Here is a 24,379-nt window from a genome sequence, read left to right as displayed (position 1 = left end):
GATGGAGAAGAAAGGATCTGCTCAAGATAGCACAGATCTGTATTTCTTGTCTTCTCTCCATACCTAAATGGATAGAAAATTAAGCAGCCTGTATTATCAACGTGCAATATTTCATGTCGATCTTCCTTTCTGCAGTCTACCTACAGGATTAAATAGGATATACGACACCGAAACCGGAGTTTAGACCCAACTAAGCCATGCTTTATGCTTGACTCAACCTATTTCCATATTTTATCATTTAAATCTATTCAGGCAATACTCAGTGTCCAGTAGTGGAGATGGAATCTGCCCAATGCCACTGCCACGGTAGATGGTGCAATATTGTCCTTCGTTGCTGAACCACTACCAAATTAATGCCTATCCTCTTGCCAGTCCATATTGTGACAACAGATACTTTGTGCATGATTATTTATGGTGGATTTCAGGCTTGTTCATACTTGTACATTAATGTATATTGCTCACCTCTTCCTCCCATATATCACTCGATTACTGGAAGGTATATGTAATGCTTTGAATATAATTGATTCTTTGTAAAGAAAGTGCATGTGATAATTTTAACAGGTCTTTTTAACTAGTCATTGCTGTCCTTTATTTTCTTTGAAATTCTCATGGAACACTTCAATTCATAAATGTTGTTAAAATAATGGCATTTATGTTAGGTATTGCTATCTCTCCTATCTATAAAACATAGTGAGGAATTTGCAGTAATATCCCTTGGTAACCATGCAGTTTTTACATTCAACATCCCTTCGATGGCATTCAAATGCACAATACCACATTATGATCTACTCCCATACTTTCAATGAGATTATGGGCGCGGTTTACCAGCCGCGTCCCGCCAGAATCAGGACGGGGCGCAGCCGGTGGATCCCAGGAGAGGTCTCTCCCAAGATTCCTGATGATCCCATATCCCATTTGAGGCTAATTCACGACTTCCCTCTAACTGCAAGAGTATGGTGAACAGCATCACTAAATATCATATTCCTTTGAAACTGCTTTTGCTTTTTTCAGAGCAATTTTCTCTTGCATTAGATTACCCAAAAACGTGTTTCATCACCATGAAGATGCAATGTGATATCCTTTAGTACATAACATCCCATATCTGAACTCAAAAACTCTGTTTAAACAATCAGAATGGAAAAGGTAACACTCAGTTAATTGCTTAAGTGTAGAGCAACTTTGAATACCATTGCCCAAACAAATCTAAGCAATAACGGCCTCAATGTTTCTTATATTAACTTGCACTGCTGTTCATGGCATTGAAGACTCTGTTCATATAGCTAGTTAATTAATGGGTGGGTCTCTGAAGGATGGAGGCCTTAATGTTAAATGGTCATGGCTTAATCAAGCTTGCTTAAACAAAAACCAATTGTTTTTGATTAGTCATGTATCTATTTCTGTAAATAACAAAGAGTTTATACACAAAACATGCATCTTCATCAGAATTGGCCTTAGGCTCTAGAGCTTTTTAAAGACCAAATTTTCACAGCCTGTTTAGGCCTATTATCTGATTCTCTGCAACCCTGTCTAAATTGCTCAACCCAATAGCTTAATTACATGCTTAGTCTAAACAAAAGCACTCTCAATTGGGCAATAGTTTCACCTAAATTCCTACCCTATTTATTTAATCGAGTTGGCTCCAATAACACTCTTGCTTTTAGAGACAATGCTATAAACAACCTGACACCAGTAACTTCAGTCGCAAAAATCTTCCATTTAATTTCTCTGTTGTTGGGTCAGCTGATAAATACCTGTTGTTGCCAACCCTGAGATTAGATGTTACCATGAGCAGGCTGGCATCTGAGCCCAATGGTGCATACCAACAATGTGATAGCTGACTTACACAATCCTTTCATAGGAACAGAAGAAGACCGTTCAATCCCTTGAACTTTTTCTGCCAATCAGTGAGATTATGATTGATCTGTTTCCTGACTCCATTCACTCAATTTAGCTACATATCTTGTAATGCCCCTTACAAACAAAAATTAATCCATCTCGGATTTAAAATGATTAATTGAGCAAGTACCTACTGCTATTTGTGGGAGAGAGTTCCGCTTTTCTGTTGTTCTTGGTAGAGTAGACCATTCAGTCCCATATGCCTGGCTGACGTTAACTGAGATTATGGGCGCAATTTACCAGCCGCATCCCACTGGAATCAGGACGGGACACGGCCGGTAGATCCCGGGATAGATCTCTCCAGGATTCCCGATGATTGTTACGCCTCGTGAAATTTAACCAGATCTTGTGAGATATGGGGCGCTTGATAGTTACAAGGAAGCGAGGAAGGATCTAAAGAGAGAGCTGAGACGAGCAAGGAGGGGACATGAGAAGTCTTTGGCAGGTAGGATCAAGGAAAACCCAAAAGCTTTCTATAGGTATGTCAGGAATAAAAGAATGACTAGGGTAAGAGTAGGGCCAGTCAAGGACAGTGGTGGGAAGTTGTGTGTGGAGGCTGAGGAGATAAGCGAGATACTAAATGAATACTTTTCGTCAGTATTCACTCAAGAAAAAGATAATATTGTGGAGGAGAATGCTGAGACCCAGGCTATTAGAATAGATGGCATTGAGGTGCGTAGGGAAGAAGTGTTGGCAATTCTGGACAAGGTGAAAATAGATAAGTCCCCGGGGCCAGATGGGATTTATCCTAGGATTCTCTGGGAAGCCAGGGAAGAGATTGCTGAGCCTTTGGCTTTGATTTTTAGGTCATCATTGGCTACAGGAATAGTGCCAGAGGACTGGAGGATAGCAAATGTGGTCCCTTTGTTCAAGAAGGGGAGTAGAGATAACCCCGGTAACTATAGGCCGGTGAGCCTAACGTCTGTGGTGGGTAAAGTCTTGGAGAGGATTATAGAAGATACAATTTATAATCATCTAGATAGGAATAATATGATTAGGGACAGTCAGCGTGGTTTTGTGAAGGGTAGGTCATGCCTCACAAACCTTATCGAGTTCTTTGAGAAGGTGACTGAACAGGTAGACGAGGGTAGAGCAGTTGATGTGGTGTATATGGATTTCAGTAAAGCGTTTGATAAGGTTCCCCACGGTCGGCTATTGCAGAAAATACGGAGGCTGGGGATTGAGGGTGATTTAGAGATGTGGATCAGAAATTGGCTAGTTGAAAGAAGACAGAGAGTGGTAATTGATGGGAAATGTTCAGAATGGAGTTCAGTTACGAGTGGCGTACCACAAGGATCTGTTCTGGGGCCGTTGCTGTTTGTCATTTTTATAAATGACCTAGAGGAGGGCGCAGAAGGATGGGTGAGTAAATTTGCAGACGACACTAAAGTCGGTGGAGTTGTAGACAGTGCGGAAGGATGTTGCAGGTTACAGAGGGACATAGATAAGCTGCAGAGCTGGGCTGAGAGGTGGCAAATGGAGTTTAATGTGGAGAAGTGTGAGGTGATTCACTTTGGAAAGAATAACAGAAATGCGGAATATTTGGCTAATGGTAAAATTCTTGGTAGTGTGGATGAGCAGAGGGATCTCGGTGTCCATGTACATAGATCCCTGAAAGTTGCCACCCAGGTTGATAGGGTTGTGAAGAAGGCCTATGGTGTGTTGGCCTTTATTGGTAGAGGGATTGAGTTCCGGAGCCATGAGGTCATGTTGCAGTTGTACAAAACTCTAGTACGGCCGCATTTGGAGTATTGCGTACAGTTCTGGTCGCCTCATTATAGGAAGGACGTGGAAGCTTTGGAACGGGTGCAGAGGAGATTTACCAGGATGTTGCCTGGTATGGAGGGAAAATCTTATGAGGAAAGGCTGATGGACTTGAGGTTGTTTTCGTTAGAGAGAAGAAGGTTAAGAGGTGACTTAATAGAGGCATACAAAATGATCAGAGGGTTAGATAGGGTGGACAGCGAGAGCCTTCTCCCGCGGATGGAGGTGGCTAGCACGAGGGGACATAGCCTTAAATTGAGGGGTAATAGATATAGGACAGAGGTCAGAGGTGGGTTTTTTACGCAAAGAGTGGTGAGGCCGTGGAATGCCCTACCTGCAACAGTAGTGAACTCGCCAACATTGAGGGCATTTAAAAATTTATTGGATAAGCATATGGATGATAAGGGCATAGTGTAGGTTAGATGGCCTTTAGATTTTTTCCATGTCGGTGCAACATCGAGGGCCGAAGGGCCTGTACTGCGCTGTATCGTTCTATGTTCTATGTTCTATGTCACGATCGGAATCCTGCCCACAATGGGCAGGGCCCAGACACGCATAGTGAAGTGAATTTAAAAACTCACTTAACTTTACCAATGTCAGATTGACCCAGCGCCTGAGACATGTCGGCCTTGCCGAGAGACACCAGCCGTGCGGCGTTTAACACTGGTCCCCACAAACGGGACTAGGCGGAACTGCTCAGGTGATCAGTGGCTCTCGGGTGGTCTGCACAGTGTAAGGATGGTCTGCCTCTAGCAGCCAGGCTGGCATCCTGGTACTGCTGGCATGGGCAGTGCCAAGGTGCCAGAATGGCATTTTGCCCATGCCGGGGATTAGGCCTGGGGATGCCCTGCCCGTGTGAGTTGGAATGTGGGGGGGGGGGGGGGGCTCAAGGACCCTCAAAGTTGAGTTGGGGCCTTGGTGGGGGGAGGGGGGTGGTGTCCGGGAGTCGAGAGATTGGGGCACCATTTTACCCCCGATGAGCGCTCGGAGCTCCTCAGTGCAGTCAATTACATTGAGTGCAGCCTCGGCGACCGAAATAGCAACAAAAGTGCCGTTAGATAGCGAGTTTGCGCTGACAATGACCCCGCTATTCCTGCCCAGGGCAGATTGTGATTCTTTTAAATTAAACCGTGCCCTATGTTTCTGCAGGTGTTTCCAGACACAGTTTGCCATCAAGCAGTAACAATGTTTTGTGACCAGTGCAGTGACTTTGGCTGCCCATAATGACCAGTAAAACATATTTACGTTCCTCAACTGCAGATGGAAGCAAAGTTATCCATCATAACTTAAAATGTGCACATGCTCAGTTTTGTCCCTGTTCCTCCTATAGCGATATTTGCCCACAATTTAGTGAAGTGTTTACCACTTCCCATATTTAATACAATATTGCCCACAGCTGCTGAAGTAACTCTGAAATCTGAAAAGAGCTCCTACAATTTAGATAGATCTTCTCTTGTAATGAAAACTCAAAACACCAAAAGCCTCAGTGTACCGCGTATTAAGAAAATATAGTATTGTTTGTGGCCCATTTAAAAGAAAATTGTAACTTTTAGCCTGACCAACTGGGGATTCCAGCACACATTTATAAGAACTGATGAGTTCCATTTGTTGTAAATAAGTGACCTATCTGATGTGTGTCCTTTTATTTTAAAAAACCTTAGAATAATACAGCTCAGAGAGAGGTCATTTGGCCCACTTTAACCTTTTTGAAAATACGGTTCAATTCGACCCATTCCCCTGCTCTTTCCCCACAACCCTGCAAATGTTTCTTTTTCAAGTAATTATTCAATTCCTCTTTGAAAGTTACAATTGAATCTTCTTTCACCAAATCAACAATAACCTACTATGTTTTAAAAAGTTTCTTAATGTTGCCTCTTGTTCCTTGGCCTTAAATCTGTGCTCTCTGATTACAAATTACAAATGTGAACAGATCAAAATAGTGGAGGTCCAAAATTATTGGGGGTCCAGGTACATAGATTGTTAAAATGTCATGAACAATTAGAAAACAATGAAGGGTTAATAGGATCTGACCTTTACATATAAGTCAAGATTCAGTTATACAAAGCCCTCGTTAGACCAAACCTAGAATTCTATGGACAGCACACATAAGGAAGGATATATTGGTCTTGCAGAGAGTGCAGCATAGATTTACTGGAATGATATCCGAACTCCAAAAGTTAAGCCATGAGGAAAGATTAACCAACTGGAGATGTATTCCATTGAATTTAAACGGTTAAGATGTAATTTGATCAGTTTTCAAGATATTAAGGGGAATGGGCTGAGGATTGTAGGACTAGGATCATAGCCTAAACATTTGGGCGGTACAGTGGTTAGCACTGCTGCCTCATCACCAGAGACCCAGGTTGAATTCCAGCCTCGGAGGTATGAAGTTTACACTTTCTCCCCATGTCTGCATGGGTTTCCCCTGGCTGCTCCGGTTTCCTCCCACAGCGGAAAAAGATGTGCAGGTTAAGTGGATTGGCCATTTTAAATTGTCTCTTCGTGCTCAAAGGTTAGGTGGGTTACGGGTTGACGGGGGTGTTGGTCTACGTAGGATGTTCTTTCAGAGGATCAGTGCAGACTCAATGGGCTTAATGGCCTCCTTCTGCACTGTAGGGAACTTTTGTTAAACATGAATCTAATTCTTATGTCGATGTGTTAGTTCTTCTATGATTGGTTAATTTTGAGTCATTCAGAAATTTCAAGTTCTGAATGAATGATTGTTGACCTGTTATTAACTTTTTTTCAGGAGCCCCAGAGGCATGGAGAGTTATGATGTCTCTCAAATCTGGTCTGTTGGCTGAAAGCACTTGGGCTCTGGACACTATCAACATCTTACTTTATGATGACAGCACTGTAGCCACATTCAACCTCTCCCAAGTAAGTGATTTTCCCCATAATTAAGATTTTCTGTTGTACAATTTTAAAGACCCTGTGAGCTGAGACTGCCTGTTTCATTTAAAGCCTGATGTTTACTATTGCTGACTCCAGCATTACTTCCACCTCCAACTACATATTTATCTCTTTAGGTAAACTTTTGTTTCCTGCGTTTCTTCTGCAACCGGTATTGCAAGCCCCGTCCTTCTGAAGGAATCAAATCAATCAGACGAGCTAGTTGGGTTTTGCAGTGATGATAATTGCACAGTTTCCATTTTCTAAATTCTTTCACAGGATATGGGTCACTGGATAAGTCCGCATTTGTTGCCCAGCTAATGGCCCTTGAGGAGGTGGTGGTGGTGAGCCCCTTTCTTGAACCGCTCCAGTCTATGTGGTGTAGTTACTTCCACAGTATAGGTGCTGTTAAGAAGGGTGTCAAATGGTAGTATTCTTCAGTCTGTTAAGATGCATGAGGGAACAAGAGGAAGCGGCGGAATATGGCAATAAATGTGAAACATTCTACAGCCTTGGTGTTGAAGCCATGATAATGGTAATGCTGTAACATTAAGGCTGTATCAATTTCTTAATTATTGAGAACCTTTGGGACATTTAAACTCTTTACCTACAGAATACAGCTGCTCTTTCAGAGAACCAATGCAGACTCGATGGGCCGAATGGCGTCCTTCTGCACTGTAAACATTCTGTGATAATGCTGTAAAAAGGGGGCATGGCTTGTCTTACCCTGACTCTAGTGTTCCGAAGAAGGAACTGGAGGACCTGGGTTTGGAAGTCCCAGGCAGAAATGCAGAGACTTGGCGGGGGGAAAAAGCAGAGTGGCAACCCAACAGCTAAACGGGTTATAGTTTGTTTCCCTAGAAATGTGTCAGTGAAAGACTTTAGTCTTCCCTTTTATGTTGCCTGCTAACCTCTGGTCATTGAGCATTTCAGTAGGCTGTTGCTCAAATGGATTTACAACAATAGACTGAATTTCTATAATTTAATGCATGTAAATACTCAGTTAATTATTTCAGTAATCAATTGAATTATCATAACGAAATGATTGCATTATAAACCCAGTGTATTACCACTTAAAATATTATTTAAAATATATTTCTTCACTCATGTCATCTCCAGACATCCTAGTCTGGTTTGCTCCTGGAGCCAGCAATGTCCATGGGGGAAGATACCTTTTCACTCGTGCTACAAATTGAAAAACACTGCCTGGTGCATGAACAGTTTGTAGCACAGATAAAGGGAAATGCTGCACATGTTGGTAATTGGAAAACGTTCTTCTCATGAGTCTGATGCAAAATGACAACCTGTCTTTTCTTTTTTAGATGCTGAGTGGCATGGTTTTCATTTCCAGCATTTTGTATTTCCATTAGAGTTTAATAGGGCATCAACTATTAAACTAAAAGGGAGTGCCACTTCTGGAGATTATGCACCCACATGTATTAAAATAAAAGTGCCAACAGTCATTAGTGGGTTCAATAACTGAGCTGACCTGTGTGGGTTAATTAAGTATTTTTGCAATAACTGCCTGTAAATATCTTACCCAACTATTGGGAAATGTACAGTAGCAAGTACCAGTACTTTACAGCAGCAAAAGTACCAGAAACATGGTAATAAACCCTCACTAAAAACATTGTTCTTACATACTGGTTGTGTGGAAGTGGCTGGTACAGATATATTAGCCAATTTTGTGAATTATTCCTAAAGTGGCTTTTCTCATGATTCTTTTTATTGAAAAATATTTTTGTTCAACATTTTAAACATTTTGACATTTTTACACAAACAAAATAAACTCACCACCCCCATATCCCTAGACCTCTGCCCCCATTCCGTCTGTAACTTTAGCAGGTCCGACACCCTAAATATGGTCTCCGCTGGACCCGGCTCCAGATCCACATGCAAAATTTTGGGCATGGTGCTGATCACTGAACCCCAATACCTCACCATCTTCAGCCAGGACCAGAACATGTGAACATGGTTGGCTGGGCCCCTCCCACACTACTCATACCTATCCTCCACCCCATCAAACAACCGGCTCATCCTTGCCCTTGTTAAATGCACCCTGTACACCACTTTTAGCTGAATCAACCCCAGCCTGGCACACGAGGCCGAGACATTGACTCTTCGCAGCACTTCACACCATAGTCCTTCCTCCAGCACCATCCCCAACTCTTCCTCCAACTTAGCCTTGATCCCCTCCATGGCTCTTTCCTCTCCTCCATAATCCTACCATAAATCGCTGAGACAACCCCACTCTCCAGTCCCCCCCACCCCACTGACTGCCTCCTCCAACAATGAGGAGGGCGGCACCACTAGGGAATTTTGAAAAGGTCTTTCTCGCAAAATTCCATACCTGCGTATACCTAAAGTCCTCCTCACGCTGCAGCCCATACCTCACCCCCAACTCCTCTAACCTTGCAAATCTCTCCTCCAGGAATAGATCCTTCATCCTTTTCACCCCTTTCTCCTCCCATCCTCCGAACCGAACCTCCATCCTCCGCAGGTGAAACCTGTGATTCCCCTTTAACGGTATCACCCTTGACCCTGACCTCAACTTGAAATGCTGTCGGAATTGCCCCCAAATCCTCAGTGTAGCTACCACTATCGGATTCCCAGAATATGTCCCTGTGGCCAGCGGTAGCAGCGCAACCCCAACCCCTTACAGGACCCCGCCTCCATCCGCAGCCACAAAGCCTCCGACTCCTTCCTCCAGCCCCGCACTTTCTCAACATTCGCTGCCCAACAATAATTCAATAGATTTGAGAGAGCCTTTTGGAGCACCGCCTTCCTTATCCTCGCCACCTTCCCTGCCCACACAAATAACGAGACCAGCCGAGCCACCCCTCGAGAAAATGCCTTTGGCAAAAAGACAGGTAGACATTGGAATCAGAACAAAAACCGCGACAAAATATTAACTTTGACTGCCTGCACCCAGCCAGCAATCGACAAAGGGAGTCCATCCCACCTTCCCAGATTCTCCTTCCCAACCAGGCTCGTGAAATTCAGCTTACAGAGCAGTACCCAGTCCTACGCTATCTGCACCCCCAAGGACCCAAAGTGAGCTAACGGCATCCTAAATGGCAACCCCTCCAATCCTGCCCCTCCACCCGAAGGAGACACAACAAAACACTCGCTTTTTCTCATGATTATTTTTTTTTTAAATAATTTTTATTGGAATTTTTTGAAAAATATATATCAACAAAACAATAATAACAATAAGAATAATAATAATTAACACCCCCGGCACCCGTAATAACGCATATAACAAACCCCCCACCCCCCCAACCCTAATAAACAACAAAATAAATTAACAATAAGCAAATTAACTTAAACAGTATCCACCTAAACCCCCTCCCCCCCCCCCCCCCCCCCCCCCGGGTTGCTGCTGCTGCTGACCTAGTACCTTATCGTTGAGCCAGAAAGTCGAGGAATGGCTGCCACCTCCTAAAGAACCCTTGTACCGACCCCCTCAGGGCGAACTTGACCCTCTCCAGCTGAATGAATCCCGCCATGTCATTAATCCAGGTCTCCACGCTCAGAGGTCTCGCATCTTTCCACTGCAGCAAGATCCTCCGCCGGACTACTAGGGACGCAAAGGCCAAGACATCGGCCTCTTTCGCCTCCTGCACTCCCGGCTCCACCCCAACCCCAAATATCGCGAGTCCCCAGCCTGGCTTGACCCTGGATCCCACCACCTTTGACACCGTCCTCGCCACCCCCTTCCAGAATTCCTCCAGTGCCGGGCATGCCCAGAACATATGGGCATGGTTCGCTGGACTCCCCGAACACCTGACGCACCTGTCTTCGCCCCCAAAGAACCTACTCATCCTAGATCCGGACATGTGGGCCCGGTGCAGCACCTTGAACTGGATGAGACTAAGCCTCACACAGGAAGAGGAGGAGTTCACCCTCTCCAGGGCGTCCGCCCATGTCCCCTCCTCAATCTGCTCCCCCAGCTCCACCTCCCACTTAGCCTTCAGCTCCCCTACCGACGCCTCCCCCACCTCCTGCATTACCTGGTAGATGTCAGACACCTTCCCATCCCCGACCCACACCCCCAAAAGCACCCTACCCCTTACCCCCCGTGGGGGCAGCAAAGGGAACCCATCCACCTGTCGCCTAGCAAATGCCTTGACCTGAAGGTACCTGAACATATTCCCCGGGGGGAGCTCAAACTTCTCCTCCAGTTCACCAAGGCTCACGAACCTCCCGTCAATAAACAGGTCTCCCAGCTTCCTAATGCCCGCCCTGTGCCACCCCAGGAACCCGCCATCCATGTTCCCTGGGATAAACCGGTGGTTCCCCCGCAGTGGGGCCTCCACCGAGCCCCCCACTTCCCCCCTGTGTCGCCTCCACTGCCCCCAAATTATGAGGGTGGCCACCACCACCGGGCTCGTAGTGTACCTCGTTGGAGGGAGCGGCAGCGGCGCTGTTACCAGTGCCTTCAGGCTCGTGCCTCCACAGGACGCCATCTCCATCCGTTTCCATGCTGCCCCCTCCCCATCCATTACCCACTTACGTACCATCGAGACGTTAGCCGCCCAATAGTACCCAGAGAGGTTGGGCAGCGCCAGCCCCCCTCTATCCCTGCCCCGCTCCAAAAAGACCCTCCTTACCCTCGGAGTCCCATGCGCCCAAACAAATCCAAAATGCTGCTGTTCACCCTCCTAAAAAAGGCCCTCGGAACGAAAATGGGGAGGCACTGAAACAAAAACAAAAACCTCGGGAGCACCATCATTTTAACGGACTGTACTCTACCCGCCAACGACAACGGCAGCATGTCCCACCTTTTAAATTCCTCCTCCATCTGCTCCACCAACCTAGTAAAATTGAGCTTGTGCAGAGTCCCCCAGCTCCTAGCCACCTGAACCCCCAGGTACCTAAAACTCCTTACTGCCCTCTTTAGCAGGAGCCTACCAATTCCCTCCTCCTGATCTCCTGGGTGTACGACAAACAGCTCACTCTTGCCCAGGTTCAATTTATATCCCAAGAAACTCCCGAACTCTGCAAGAATCTCCATCACCTCCGGCATTCCCCCACCGGTCTGCTACATACAACAGCAAGTCGTCCGCATACAGCGGCACTCGGTGCTCCTCCCCACCTCGCACCAAACCCCTCCACCTCCTCGACTCCCTGAGAACCATGGCAAGAGGCTCAATTGCCAGCGCAAAAAGCAAGGGGGACAGGGGGAACCCCTGCCTCATCCCAAGGTGGAGCCTGATGTATTCTGACCTCCTCCAATTTGTCGCTACACTCGCCATCGGGGCCTCGTACAGCAACCTCGCCCATTTAATAAACCCCACCCCAAACCCGAACCTCTCCAACACCTCCCACAGGTACCCCCACTCAACCCTGTCAAAGGCCTTCTCCGCATCCAATACCACCACAATCTCCGTCTCTCCTTCTGCTGCCGGCATCATTATCACATTTAGCAGCCTTCGCACGTTAGTGTTCAGCTGCCTCCCCTTCACAAAACCCGTCTGATCTTCATGAACCACCCCCGGCACCCAGTCCTCTATTCTAGTGGCCAAGATCTTCGCCAGCAACTTGGCGTCTACATTCAGCGGTGAAATTGGCCTGTATGATCCGCACTGCAAGGGGTCCTTATCACGCTTCAGGATCAGGGAGATTAGCGCCCGAGACATCGTCGGGGGCAGAACACCCCCCTCCCATGCCTCGTTGAAGGTCCTAACCAACAGGGGGCCCAGCAGGTCCGCATATTTCTTATAAAATTCAACCGGGAACCCATCCGGTCCCGGCGCCTTCCCCGACTGCATGTGACCAATCCCACTGACCAGCTCCTCCAACTCGATCGGCGCCCCCAGTCCCTCTACCAGCTCCTCCTGACCCTTGGAAATCAGAGCCTGTCCAAAAAACTCTCCATTCCTCCTCCCACCGCCGGCGGCTCCGACCGGTACAGTTCCCTATAGAAGTCCCTAAAGACCTCATTGACCTCTGCCCCCTTTTTCTCATGATTATTAACAAGCCCCTCAAACCTTTTCTTCAAAGTTCACTTCAAAGTAATTGTGCAAGCAGTATACAATGTGTTTTTAACCTGATGTTGTCCAAATTCTGTCAGTGTTTTTTCATCTGTTTTCTTTCAGCTCACAACTTCATGAATAGTTTTTAGCAGGTTAACTTTGTTAACATTTTAGATTCATAGCCATTTACAGAATATAAGGAGGCCATTCAGTCCATCATGCCCATGCCAGTCAACAAAGATCTGACTACACTAATCCCATTTTCTTGAGCTTGGCCCATAACCCTGGAGGTTATTGCAGTGCAAGTGAACATCTGAATACATGTTAAATACTTTCAGAGTTGCTGAGTTCAGGCAGTGAGTTCCAGACTCCCACCACCCTCCGGGTGAAAAAATGTCTCTTCAACTCCCATTTCCCTCTCCTGAATCATCGCTGTGAGTGAGGCTTCAGGAGAGCAGTTACAAGAGAGTCAGAGAGGGAAGTGATGAGCAGGAGAATCCAGGAAGTTAATTGCATGCTGGAAGCTCAGTGTGGGAAACAAGGTAAAGAAACGGGAAGGGAGAGAGTCAGCAAGTGGGAAAGAGTCAGCGAGTGGGAGATGCCACTGCAAAATGGTGCCAATGGGGTCATGCAATACTTCACACTACATCAGCCCAGCTCAAAGCGGTGCTAAAGCAGAAATCCTGACACTAAGTACATACACTTACCTATTGTATCCATAATGCTGACACTGAACGAGGCAACTTAAAATGAGAGCTTATTGCACTTCTGTTCTAATTTCTGGAAGACCATGCCAGCTACCCAAAAAGTGCTATGGCTGTAAAACTAGTTTTATTTGTATAAATAAAGCAATAAGATAACATGCTACTAATGTTAAAATGTATTGACAGATAGAAAACAATTTACAGAATATTCAAAACACTTTACCCGGCTCGATATATAAATAAGAATAAGAAGAAATAATAATTGCTTATTGTCACAAATAGGCTTCAATGAAGTTACTGTGAAAAGCACCTAGTCGCCACATTCTAGCACCTGTTCAAGGAGGCCGGTACGGGAATTGAACCCACGCTGCTGGCCTTGTTCTTCATTACAAGTCAGCTGTTTAGCCCACTGAGCGAAACCAGCCCCTGGTTTATATGAAGATTACATCGAAACCTAGTGACATGAACACTCGTGAATCCCAATGCTGATCACATAGGCTTATTTGAGTGCCTGTATTTTAAAATAAAATGTTGTTGATAAGTAAATTAAGTAACTGAAGAGAATATGCTTGGAACTCTGAAATTAAGTCCTTTTATTTCTGTTGTTCTTACAGCTGTCTGGTTTCCTGGAGCTCCTGGTAGAATATTTTAGAAGATGCTTGATAGAAATATTTGGAATTTTAAAAGAGTATGAGGTTGGAGATCTGGGCCAGAAGGCTCTCCTTGATCCAGATACATTTAAGAAAAATGATGTTAACCATACCGAAGATGATATTAAAAAGGAGGAGACTGAAGAAGAAGAAATTGATGATGACGATGACGACGATGATGATGATGATGATGATAGTGGTGATGACATTGACCAAGAGGAAGGTGACCAGTCGGAAAGTGAAGACAACCGAGTTAACGTTCCAGAAAATGATTCACAAGTTGGTGATGAAAAGCCAAAACAAGCCAGTAAATTTGACAGGCTGCCACTGAAGATTGTGAAGAAAAAAGACCTTTTTGTGATTGATCGTACAAGTAAACTTGGCCGAGTTCTGGAATTTGACAGTGGATTGTTGCATTGGAAAATTGGCGGCGGTGACACAACAGAGCACATTCAGACCCATTTTGAGAGCAAAATGGAAATGCTATCACGCAAGAGGGTGATGGGGTGTTTAGGTGTTCCATGTAAAGAGAAAAAAACAAAAGAACATGAGAACATTGAAAGCATTAATACAGAAGAGCAGCCAGAAAAGAGTATCACAGCAACGATAGATGATGTATTGTCAGCTCGGCCAGGAGCCCTGCCAGAAGACCACTCCAATGGTTCGGCTTCTGAAGCAGACAGCAGTAAGTTTCTTTTTGGCATCCACCAAGCAAAAGCACACAGAATTATAAAATTATTGGAGGATGAGCCTTGCAGCCGTGATGAGACTCCATTGTGCACAATCTCTGACTGGCGGGACTCTTTGGCGAAGCGTTGTATTTGTGTGTCAAATATAGTTCGTAGCTTGTCTTTTGTGCCTGGGAATGACGCTGAAATGTCAAAACACTCAGGCCTATTACTCATTTTGGGGAAGCTGATTTTGCTTCAACATGAGCATCCAGAAAGAAAGCGAACTCCACGAACTTATGAGAAAGAGGAAGAAGAGGACAAAGGGGTGGCCTGCAACAAAGATGAATGGTGGTGGGATTGCCTTGAGGTTTTACGGGAGAACACCTTAGTTACATTAGCCAACATTTCTGGGCAGCTAGACCTGTCTGTATACCCAGAAAGCATTTGTTTGCCAATTTTGGATGGCTTGCTACACTGGATGGTATGTCCTTCAGCAGAAGCCCAGGATCATTTCCCAACAGTGGGACTTAATTCAATCCTGTCACCACAGAGACTTGTATTGGAGACCTTATGTAAACTCAGCATTCAGGACAATAATGTGGATCTCATCCTGGCAACTCCCCCTTTCAGCCGTCAGGAGAAACTCTATGCCACTTTGGTTAGGCACGTGGGAGACCGGAGAATTTCAGTCTGCCGAGAAATGTCTGTTGCCCTGTTATCAAACTTTTCCCAAGGGGACACGTTGGTGGCTAGAGCTATTGCTGTGCAAAAAGGAAGCATCAGCAACCTGATCAGCTTCCTTGAGGATGGCCTAACTGTGGCCCAACTTCAGCACAGCCAGCCTAATTTGATGCACATGCAGCCTCCGCCCATTGAGCCAACCAGTGTGCACATGATGTGTCGAGCAGCCAAGGCTTTACTTGCCATGGCTAGAATAGAAGAGAACCGCTCAGAATTTGTTTTATATGAGGGTCGCTTGCTAGATATTTCTATATCATCTGTTCTGAACTCTATGGTTGCATCTGTCATTTGTGATACACTGTTCATAATTGGTCAGTTATGACAGAAGTGGGAAGCCAAGCATGTGTGAGTGGAGACAAAGGAGTTGCATTTGATTGGCTGTTTCTGTTATTTATCCAACAACAAAAATAATCTTTGCTCCTCTGCCCCATTTACTAAAGAAATTGGGCTTTAAAAAAAGGTAGATAATTTGGTCAAATATAAGATGGAAATAAATATTTGCTGTCTATGTGTAAGTACTTTTTAAAACATTTTTTTAACCAAAGTTGCTGTCTAGTACAGTCGGGGTTATCTTTATCCCTAGATTCCCTTTGGATGTTTCTTTCATGTTTGTATGATATTTTTCGAAGCGAAAAAAGGTGAATTTTGAAATGTGGCAAACATTGTACAATTAAATATTCTTTACCACTTAAAAAAAAAGAAAAAGGAAAAAAAAAAGCACCAGAATAATTTTGAAGTGCATACACACCACAGAAAGCACTGTACAATAGAACTTAGTGATCTAGGTGTAGGGGATCAAAAAACAGGTGTGCATAGTCCAAACACAGAAGAAATTAAAAATGCATTAGTCTAGCAGCAAATAAACAGTTGATCTGGGTTGGGGGGTGGGATGGGAGAGAAAGCGATAATAAACACAAATTGCTTCCTCACATTACTGTCATATTCATACCTTCCTTGACCTTCCACAGTATGACAGTCCACAGCCATCTCTTAGTTCACTCTCTTCATCTTTTGATATGTTTCCCTGCAGCCAAAGGGCTGTCATGTATATAGAAGTTGTACATTGCACATACCCTCAAACTATTTCTGTTGTGTTTGGTTTTTTTTTTGTTTCTTTTAGAATGAGGTTTACAGTTTTTCTTTCTCCATGATGTGGTAAGGTTTAAAGAAAGTGGTAGATTTTAATTATTATTTTTTATTATATATTTTGGCCATATCTCCAATGAGGGTGATGTACAAGTTTCTGTATGTATAAAGTCGTGCTCTATTTCAAGGAGAGCAGCTGATCACATTTTGCTTCATAATCAAGGTGTGGAAAAGGTTAAGTACAGGTAATGATCAGAAATTTAAAAAATGAAGAAACACAATTTCAGAAATTTTTCAGTGCGAATCAGCATATTTGTATTTCAGATAATGTAGTTAAAAACTTGATGTAAATTCCTCCTTTTCCTCTGGCTTAATGAATATCATTTATTCAGTATAAAATCTTTATACTATATGTTCCACATGTTAAGAATAAATGTACATTAAATCTTAAGTGCTGTGATGATTGTTCTTGAATATTTTTTTAAAGGATGCAAGTGCTTTGAAAGGTTCCATCAGCACTGCCAGGAATTTAATCTTAAAGTGGAAAAATGTAACCGTATGGCAGAAAAGACTAGTCGCCTAGGCTAGAAACTTATTTCTGTCAATGCTGTAACTCCCTGCAGACCATGATGCATCACAGATCCCAGAAAAAGGATATGTTTAAAATACAGATGTCATGGATGCTGTAAAAAGAGATGCATAGCAGCTCAATAGACCTTCATCTGACCACGTATTGTCTGAACTGTGGTGCAGCCTGTCTTTCAACTGTATATTTTTATTTTACCTGATGTACAGTTTTGAATTATTTATGAAAGTTTTTAGTTTGCAATGACTTGCATCAAGTTTTACATTCAGAGATGCCTCATCTTTCTTCTGTATGTGAGTGCATATGTCAAGTCTGTGCATAAGACAAAATAACATTGATCTTTCATTTGTTTGGAAGGTATTACTAAGTAGTGGGACATTGGGCGGTTCAGCACCATGCATATAGTATATAAAATGTCCTGACATTCCATCGGGATGAGGGTTCACTAACAACAAAGGATTGTCAGGATTAATTTGTGCTTGCCAAGCTTGACTATAATCAATCTTAGTGAGTTTAACTTCGCATTGCATTAAATAAGATTCCTTTGAGTAAATTATTAGTTTGAATATTATTTTTCATGGGCAACCAAAATTCTGTACTTCGCCCAGTTCCCCCATTAACAACAATTATCGAAGTCAATGATATCTTCACAGAAATTTTTGTTATGGTGAAGAAGGAGGCCATTTGGCCCATCATGTCTACATCAGTTCTCCAAATGAATAGCTCACCAAGTGGCATTCTTCCATCTTCTCCCCATAATGTGCACATTCTTCCCTTTTGAATGCTTCAGTTGAACCTGCTTCCAGCACACACACTGGCAGTGCATTCCAGATATAACCACTCGCTGGATCAAAATGTTTTTCCTCATCACTTTTAGTTCTTTTACTAATTACGTTAAATCTGTGCCACTTCGTTCTCAATCTACTCTGTCCAGACCCCTCATGAATTTGAATTCCTCCATCAAATCTCCTCTCAACCTTCTTTTCTTTAAGGAAACTGACCTAGATTCTCCAGTCTATCTTCATGCCTGAAGTTCCTCATACCTGGAACCATTTTCATGAATCTTTTGAGCACTCTCTCTAATACCTTCACATCCTTCCTAAAATTAGGCACACAGTGCTCTAGCTGAGGCCGAACTAGTAACTTATATAAATTCAACATAACTTCCTTGCTCTATACTCCATGCCCCTATTAATAAAGCCTAGATACTGCTTCATTAACTGCATCCCAACCTGTCCTGCCACCTTCAAGGACTTATCCACATGCAAAGTTGTCTCCTTAATTTTATATTGCTCTTTCTACCAAAATGAAAATTGCTTCACCTTTCTCTGCATTGAACTTCATCTGCCACCTGTCCTGCAATCCTACCAACTTGTATATGTCCTTTGAAGTTCTACACCATGCTCCCTCACAGTTTGAAATGCTTCCAAATGTTGTATCATGCATAAACTTGGAAATTGTGCCCTGCACACCAAGGTCTAGGTCATTTCATATACATCAAGAAAAGCAAGTGCCTCAACATTGACCCCTGAGAAACTCCATTACAAACCTTCCTCCAACACAAAAAACATCCATTAACCACTATTCTTTGTTTCCTGTCATTCAGCCAGTTCTGTATCCACATTGCTACTGCCCTTTTTATTCCATGAGCTATAATTTTTCTCACAAGTCTGTTGTGTGCACTGTATCGAATGCCTTTTGGAAGTCCATGTGCACCACATCAACAGCATTAGTCTCATCAACCCTCTGTGTTACATCTTCAAAAAGCCCAACAAGTTAATTAAACATGATGTTTCCTTAAGAAATCCATGCTGATTTACATCTTGACTGGTGTTCTTGGCGGTCTTTTTCTTGAAAGTTAAAGCATTAGGAGAAACTTTAAAACCACAGCATTTGCACAAAGGTCACCCACAAATAAAAGCTTTCAAAACCGTTCAAGAACCTCTTGGTCATAAGTGGCCAAAGTAGCACTGCCCATTAATCTTCAAAAAGAACCAGAATTGGTGCTCAAGCATTTCTACTTATTTTTTAAATGTGAAGGCTGGTCTGGTTATTTCCTGTACTTGGATGAAGCAGGGAGAGTTTGAAGGATCAGATAACACGCCACATGTATTATTGAAATAGTGCTGACATATTTATGCAGTGACTTTTGTTGTTCAATGTTGGTTGTTTGGTACTGTGCTGGAGACCTCTAGTGGCAGCTCACATATAGTCCAAAAACCTCTTCAAGGAACTGAGTAAATGGCATTCAAATGGTACGCATTAGAGGGCTGATTTGGTCCTAGTGTGGCTGAGTCCCATGTTGCACTGGAGTAGGAAAGTGTTATTTTTAACAATATTCACATTTAAATTGCCTTTTAATATCAACATTTCATACTGTCTTTTTAATGTATAAATGCAGGACTGATGTAACATTTTATCAGTATAGAGCAGGATACAAACCCTGCTTGATCTGGTTCAGATTAGAGCCTGTAAATAAAAGTACTTTTGTAGCACAAAAGATGCATTTTAAAATTGTTTTATATTGAATTCTCAACATCCTCTCAAAATTACCGCCCCACTGTTTCCTCCCTCTTCTAAATGTGGTGACTTATACTGGAGTGCTGTTCACTAGTCAAACGGCTTTCCAATATGTTCCAGTCTTCATCTGTGATTGTAGTCTGGGTGATATCTGTCATCTGTGCTGAGCCAAGTCTCATGGAAGAGGACACATTTCCACCATGCACTCCCCCCACTGTTGTTTGCTGATATCTGGCTGGAGATGGAGCCAGCTGGTGCAAGGTCGAATAGTGACTAGAGGGAAGGAAATTGGGATATAGTGTAATGGGGGATGGGAGAACATTGGGCCAGCAAAGTGATTAGTCAGGAGATTTGGATTGGGAGAGGTTTGGGATGGGTGGAGGGGGAGGCAGAAGATTGGGATTTTTGTGGGGGGGGGGGGGGGGGGGGGGGAAGAGTTGGAATATTTGGATTCAAGAATGGAGGGTCAGAAGACTGGGATTCTGAGGAATGACTAAAATTCTGGGGGAGGGTCACGGGATTATGGAATTTGAGAGAGGGAGGAGAGTTTGGGATGGTTGAGAGACTGAGGTAGAGCACAGGAGATTGGGTTGTGATGATGGTCAGGTTTTAATGGGATTTCAAGATATTGGGTTAGTGGGACTTTCAAGTAATTGGGATTTGTGGGGCTGTGTGAGATTGGAATTTGCAGGCAGTCCAGACATTGGGCTTTGAGCAATTGGTGCTCAGGAAATTGAAGTGGGGGAGCAATTGAAAGGACTGGGGATTAGGAGTGAAGTCTAGATTGGGAAATATACTTGGGAAGCGACATTGCTTGAGGAGAGAGAAGATTAGGGAACGCAGAGATTTGGTTTTGTGCAAGGGTATTTGTGATGGAGAGGAGCAGTAGCAGACGGAGTGGGACCAGAGCCAAGAGAGGAGTGCCCTGTGAAGGGATGAGTGACCTTTACTGAGAAATTAGTGATGTTTGGGAAACAGGACTCACTCATGTGGGGAAGCTCATCTCAAGCTTCAACCACCACCATTCATGCCAAGTTCGGGAGGAGTCCCATCCCTATCCCAACAGCTAGTATCTTAGGTCAAAAAGACTCAGAAACAACCTGGGCTTGACTCTTCCATCTGAGCTATTCTGAGTCCTTGCTCACGACCTAGTAGACTTTGTACTCTGAAACCAATCAGCACCCTGGGAAACAAATGAGAAATGGGTATGAGAGGGAGATTGGTTGTCCAGTTGCCAGAGATATTGTTAAATAAGTAATATATTAATCATATTTTGAAGAGCATTGCACTCTAAACTTTTGGAAGAATAGAGTGATAGATTAAATATCTTTCTAAAAAATTAATGTGGGAAACTGATTCGGGTTTTATTTCTTGAGCATGACAATTCTGCATAGCCTGCTTAAAATATTATTTAAACCTTTGTTCTGAATTGTGTTTTGTTAGCTCCAGATATAAATTCTACATTCCTAAGCCCTTCTCTTTTTGTTTGAATTAGAAGAGTAGGAAGAGAAACTGTTGAGTTTGTAAAGTACGATCATCCAGAATAGGCTGAGCTGAAGAAACTTGGGCCTCGTAACCCAATGAATCTAATGTTTGAAACATAATCCAGAGAGATTAAAGCAGAAAACTCAGCAAATAATTACGGCATGGCACTGGAGTTATACTTGTGGTAAAAACTTTGGGAAAAAATGCTGATATTTCAGTGATTTTGTTACAGCTATGCAATTACAGCTTATGATTAAGAGCTGGTAGGTGAGAATGGAGAGAAACTGTCTTGGTGGTTGCAATTTTAAATCTTCGAAATGCTTAACTCCATTCTTTTTATTATTTCAATCCTTGAATAATGGCAATGATGAGCCTAAATCTTCCAAATTTTAATTTCAAAATAAAAGGTTTTTTGGCTCAGAGAAAGCAATGCTACCAATTGACTTGTGAGAAAACAATTTCTACAACAACACGGTGGCGGAGTGGGTTAGCACTGCTGCCTCATAGCGCCAGGGATCCGGGTTCAATTCTGGCCTTGGGTGACTGTGTGGAGTTTGCACATTCTCCCCGTGTCTGCGTGGGTTTCCTCTGCGTACTCCTGTCCCCCCACCACCACAGTTCAAAGATGTTTAGATAGATTGGCCACGCTAAATTGCCCCTTAGTGTCCAGGGATGTGCAGGTTAGGTGGAATGCGCAGAGTTACGGGGATAGGGTTGGGGAATGGGCCTAGGTTGAGTTCTCATTAGTGTTCTATTTTCAGTATTTTGTGTTACAAAAGAAAATCTAGCTTTTTCAAAACTCTACAATAGACTTCACAATAGGTTCTGTAACTCCCTCTTAAACTATGCAGTTTGTAAACCAGAATATATTTAGCATCAATTAGATAATCATCAGAATATTCACAAGAATTATTTATTTTTGTGGGAATGAATAGAAAGCCTATGTGTTTTGATTTGTAAGCAATGGGTAGGTGTGTGTGGTGATCTCTACCACTGTATATATGAGTGTGTGCATTAAGGGATATTTGACAGTACCTGTATTACAGGTTTGCTGGTAAAACCCCTGCCGGCTAGCTCCGCCCCCAGGGAGCAGTATAAATATGCTTGAGCTTCACTGAGATACCATTCTACAGCTGCAGCCAGAGGAATAGCATCTCAGTGTAATAAAGCCTCTCTTGTACCACATTGGGTCTTTTGTGTGCAATTGTTAGCGCCACAATTTATTAGAGTGAGATTTTCCCAAAACCATGGACATCAGAATCAAGCCTGATCGCCTGCAGCTGGATCCGCAGTCGCCACACGCCAGGAAAGACTTCAACCACTGGCTGGCTGTTTTCGAGGCCTACATCTCCTCAGCGGACCCTGAACCATCGGAGGCTCAGAAGGTACAACTCCTTTACTCCAGACTGAGCTCCAGCGTGTTCACGCTGATCCAGGACGTGCCTAATTATGCCCGGGCCATGGAACTGCTCAAAGAAAATTACGCACAATCGACGAACACTCTGTTTGCGAGGCATGTACTCTCCACTCGTGTTCAACAACCAGGTGAGTCGATTGAGGACTTCTGGCGGGCCCTTATCCCTCTAGTACGGGACTGCGACTGCCAGGCCATCTCGGCCGCGGAACATTCGAATCTACTCATGTGGGATTCATTTGTTATGGGTATTGCATCGGACCCCATCCGGCAATGACTACTGGAAGGGGCCGCTCTCGATCTTGCGGCAACAAAGACCTTAACGCTCTCAATGATGGCCGCTTCCCGTAATGTGCAATCTTACCCCGCCAGCCACAAGAAAGGCCACAATGCAGCCATGTGTCAGTCCCGCGCAGTTGCCGCTATCGCGCCCGAACTCCCCCCCTCGCCGCAGCCGATCGCGCAATGGGCCCTGCCATCTGCCGCCCTCGGGGCCACGTGCGATCAGTGGGCGCCGTCATCTTCCTTCCCCGACTCCACGTGCGATCGGTGGGTGCCGCCATCTTTCGCCGCCCCCGCCATGGGCGCCGCCATCTTCATCCTCCGACGCCATGTGCGTTCCATGGTCGCCGCCATCTTGCCCCGCCCCGCAACACGTGCTCCATGGTCGTGGCCATCTTGCCCCGCGACGTGCGCTGCATGGGCGCCGCCATCATCTTCTCCGCAGGTACTCCAGACGCCGCCATTTTGTCCTCCCCTCGGAACTGGACCACGGGACCCGGGTCACAGCCACTATACATCGGACTCGTTGGACTCTTCGGTGGATCGCCCGCTACTCGCCTCAATGACGCTTGACTAGTTCCGTCCTCGCAACCTGGCCACCGCTTCCACGACGGTGCTTGTCAACGGCCACGCAACCTCCTGTCTCATCGACTCCAGGAGCACGGACAGCTTCGTCCATCTGGACACGGTAAGGCGCTGCTCCCTCGCGATCCATCCCACCAACCAGCGGATCTCCCTGGCCTCCGGATCCCACTCTGTCCCGATCCGGGGCTTCTGTCTGGTTACACTCACCGTACAGGGCGTTGAATTTAACAGTTTCCGCATGTACATTCTCCCCAACCTCTGTGCAACACTTTTACTGGACCTGGACTTCCAATGTAACCTCCAGAGCCTCACCCTCAAATGCGGCGGACCCTTACCTCCCCTCTCCGTTTGCGGCCTCACGACCCTCAAGGTTGACCTTCCCTCCCTCTTTGCCAATCTGACTGCAGATTGCAAGCCCGTCGCCACCAGGAGCAGACGGTACAGCACCTAGGACAAGACCTTCTTCAGGTCCGAAGTCCAGCGGCTGCTTTGGGAGGGTATTATCAAGGCCAGCAACAGTCCCTGGAGAGCCCAAGTGGTGGTGGTTAAAACTGGGGAGAAGCACAGGATGGTCGTGGACTACAGCCAGACCATCAACCGGTACACGCAGCTCGACGCGTATCCCCTCCCTCGTATATCTGATGGGTCTTCGCGACAATTGACCTGAAATCCGCCTACCACCAGCTCCCCATCCTTAAATCGGACCGTCCCTGCACTGCCTTCGAGGCGGACGGTCGACTGTATCAATTTCTTAGGGTTCCCTTCGGCGTCACTAACGGGGTCTCGGTTTTCAGCGAGAAATGGACCGAATGGTTGACCGGTGCGGACTGCGGGCCACATTTCCGTACTTAGACAATGTCACCATCTGTGGCCATGACCAGCAGGACCATAACGCCAACCTTGCTAAATTTTTCCACATCACATCTCTCCTTAACCTCGCGTATAACAAGGAGAAGTATGTGTTCCGCACAGATCGCTTAGCCATCCTCGGCTACGTAGTCCAGAACGGACTACTGGGGCACGATCACGATTGCATGCACCCCCTCATGGAGCTTCCCCTCCCCCACTGCCCCAAGACCCTCAAACGCTGCCTGGGGTTCTTTTCTTACTACGCCCAGTGGGTCC

General features: G+C 44.9%; 1 protein-coding gene across 1 annotated transcript in view; it reads left to right on the top strand.

Annotated features, from left to right (window-relative positions):
- arid1b (AT rich interactive domain 1B (SWI1-like)) overlaps positions 1 to 19,468 on the top strand; it is a 633,019-nt gene extending 613,551 nt beyond the window's left edge. The window contains exons 22-23 of the mRNA XM_038808360.1: positions 6,410 to 6,540; positions 13,849 to 19,468. Of these exons, the coding sequence (XP_038664288.1) occupies positions 6,410 to 6,540; positions 13,849 to 15,618 (1,901 nt within the window). The 3' untranslated portion in view covers positions 15,619 to 19,468. The remainder of the gene's footprint in view (positions 1 to 6,409; positions 6,541 to 13,848) is intronic.
- The last annotated feature ends 4,911 nt before the right edge of the window (positions 19,469 to 24,379 follow it).

The sequence above is a fragment of the Scyliorhinus canicula genome, chromosome 1 (assembly GCF_902713615.1).
Source record: "Scyliorhinus canicula chromosome 1, sScyCan1.1, whole genome shotgun sequence".
NCBI lineage: Eukaryota > Metazoa > Chordata > Chondrichthyes > Carcharhiniformes > Scyliorhinidae > Scyliorhinus > Scyliorhinus canicula.
Note: the sequence above shows the minus strand (reverse complement) of the source record. Positions and strands in the feature narration are given on the sequence as shown.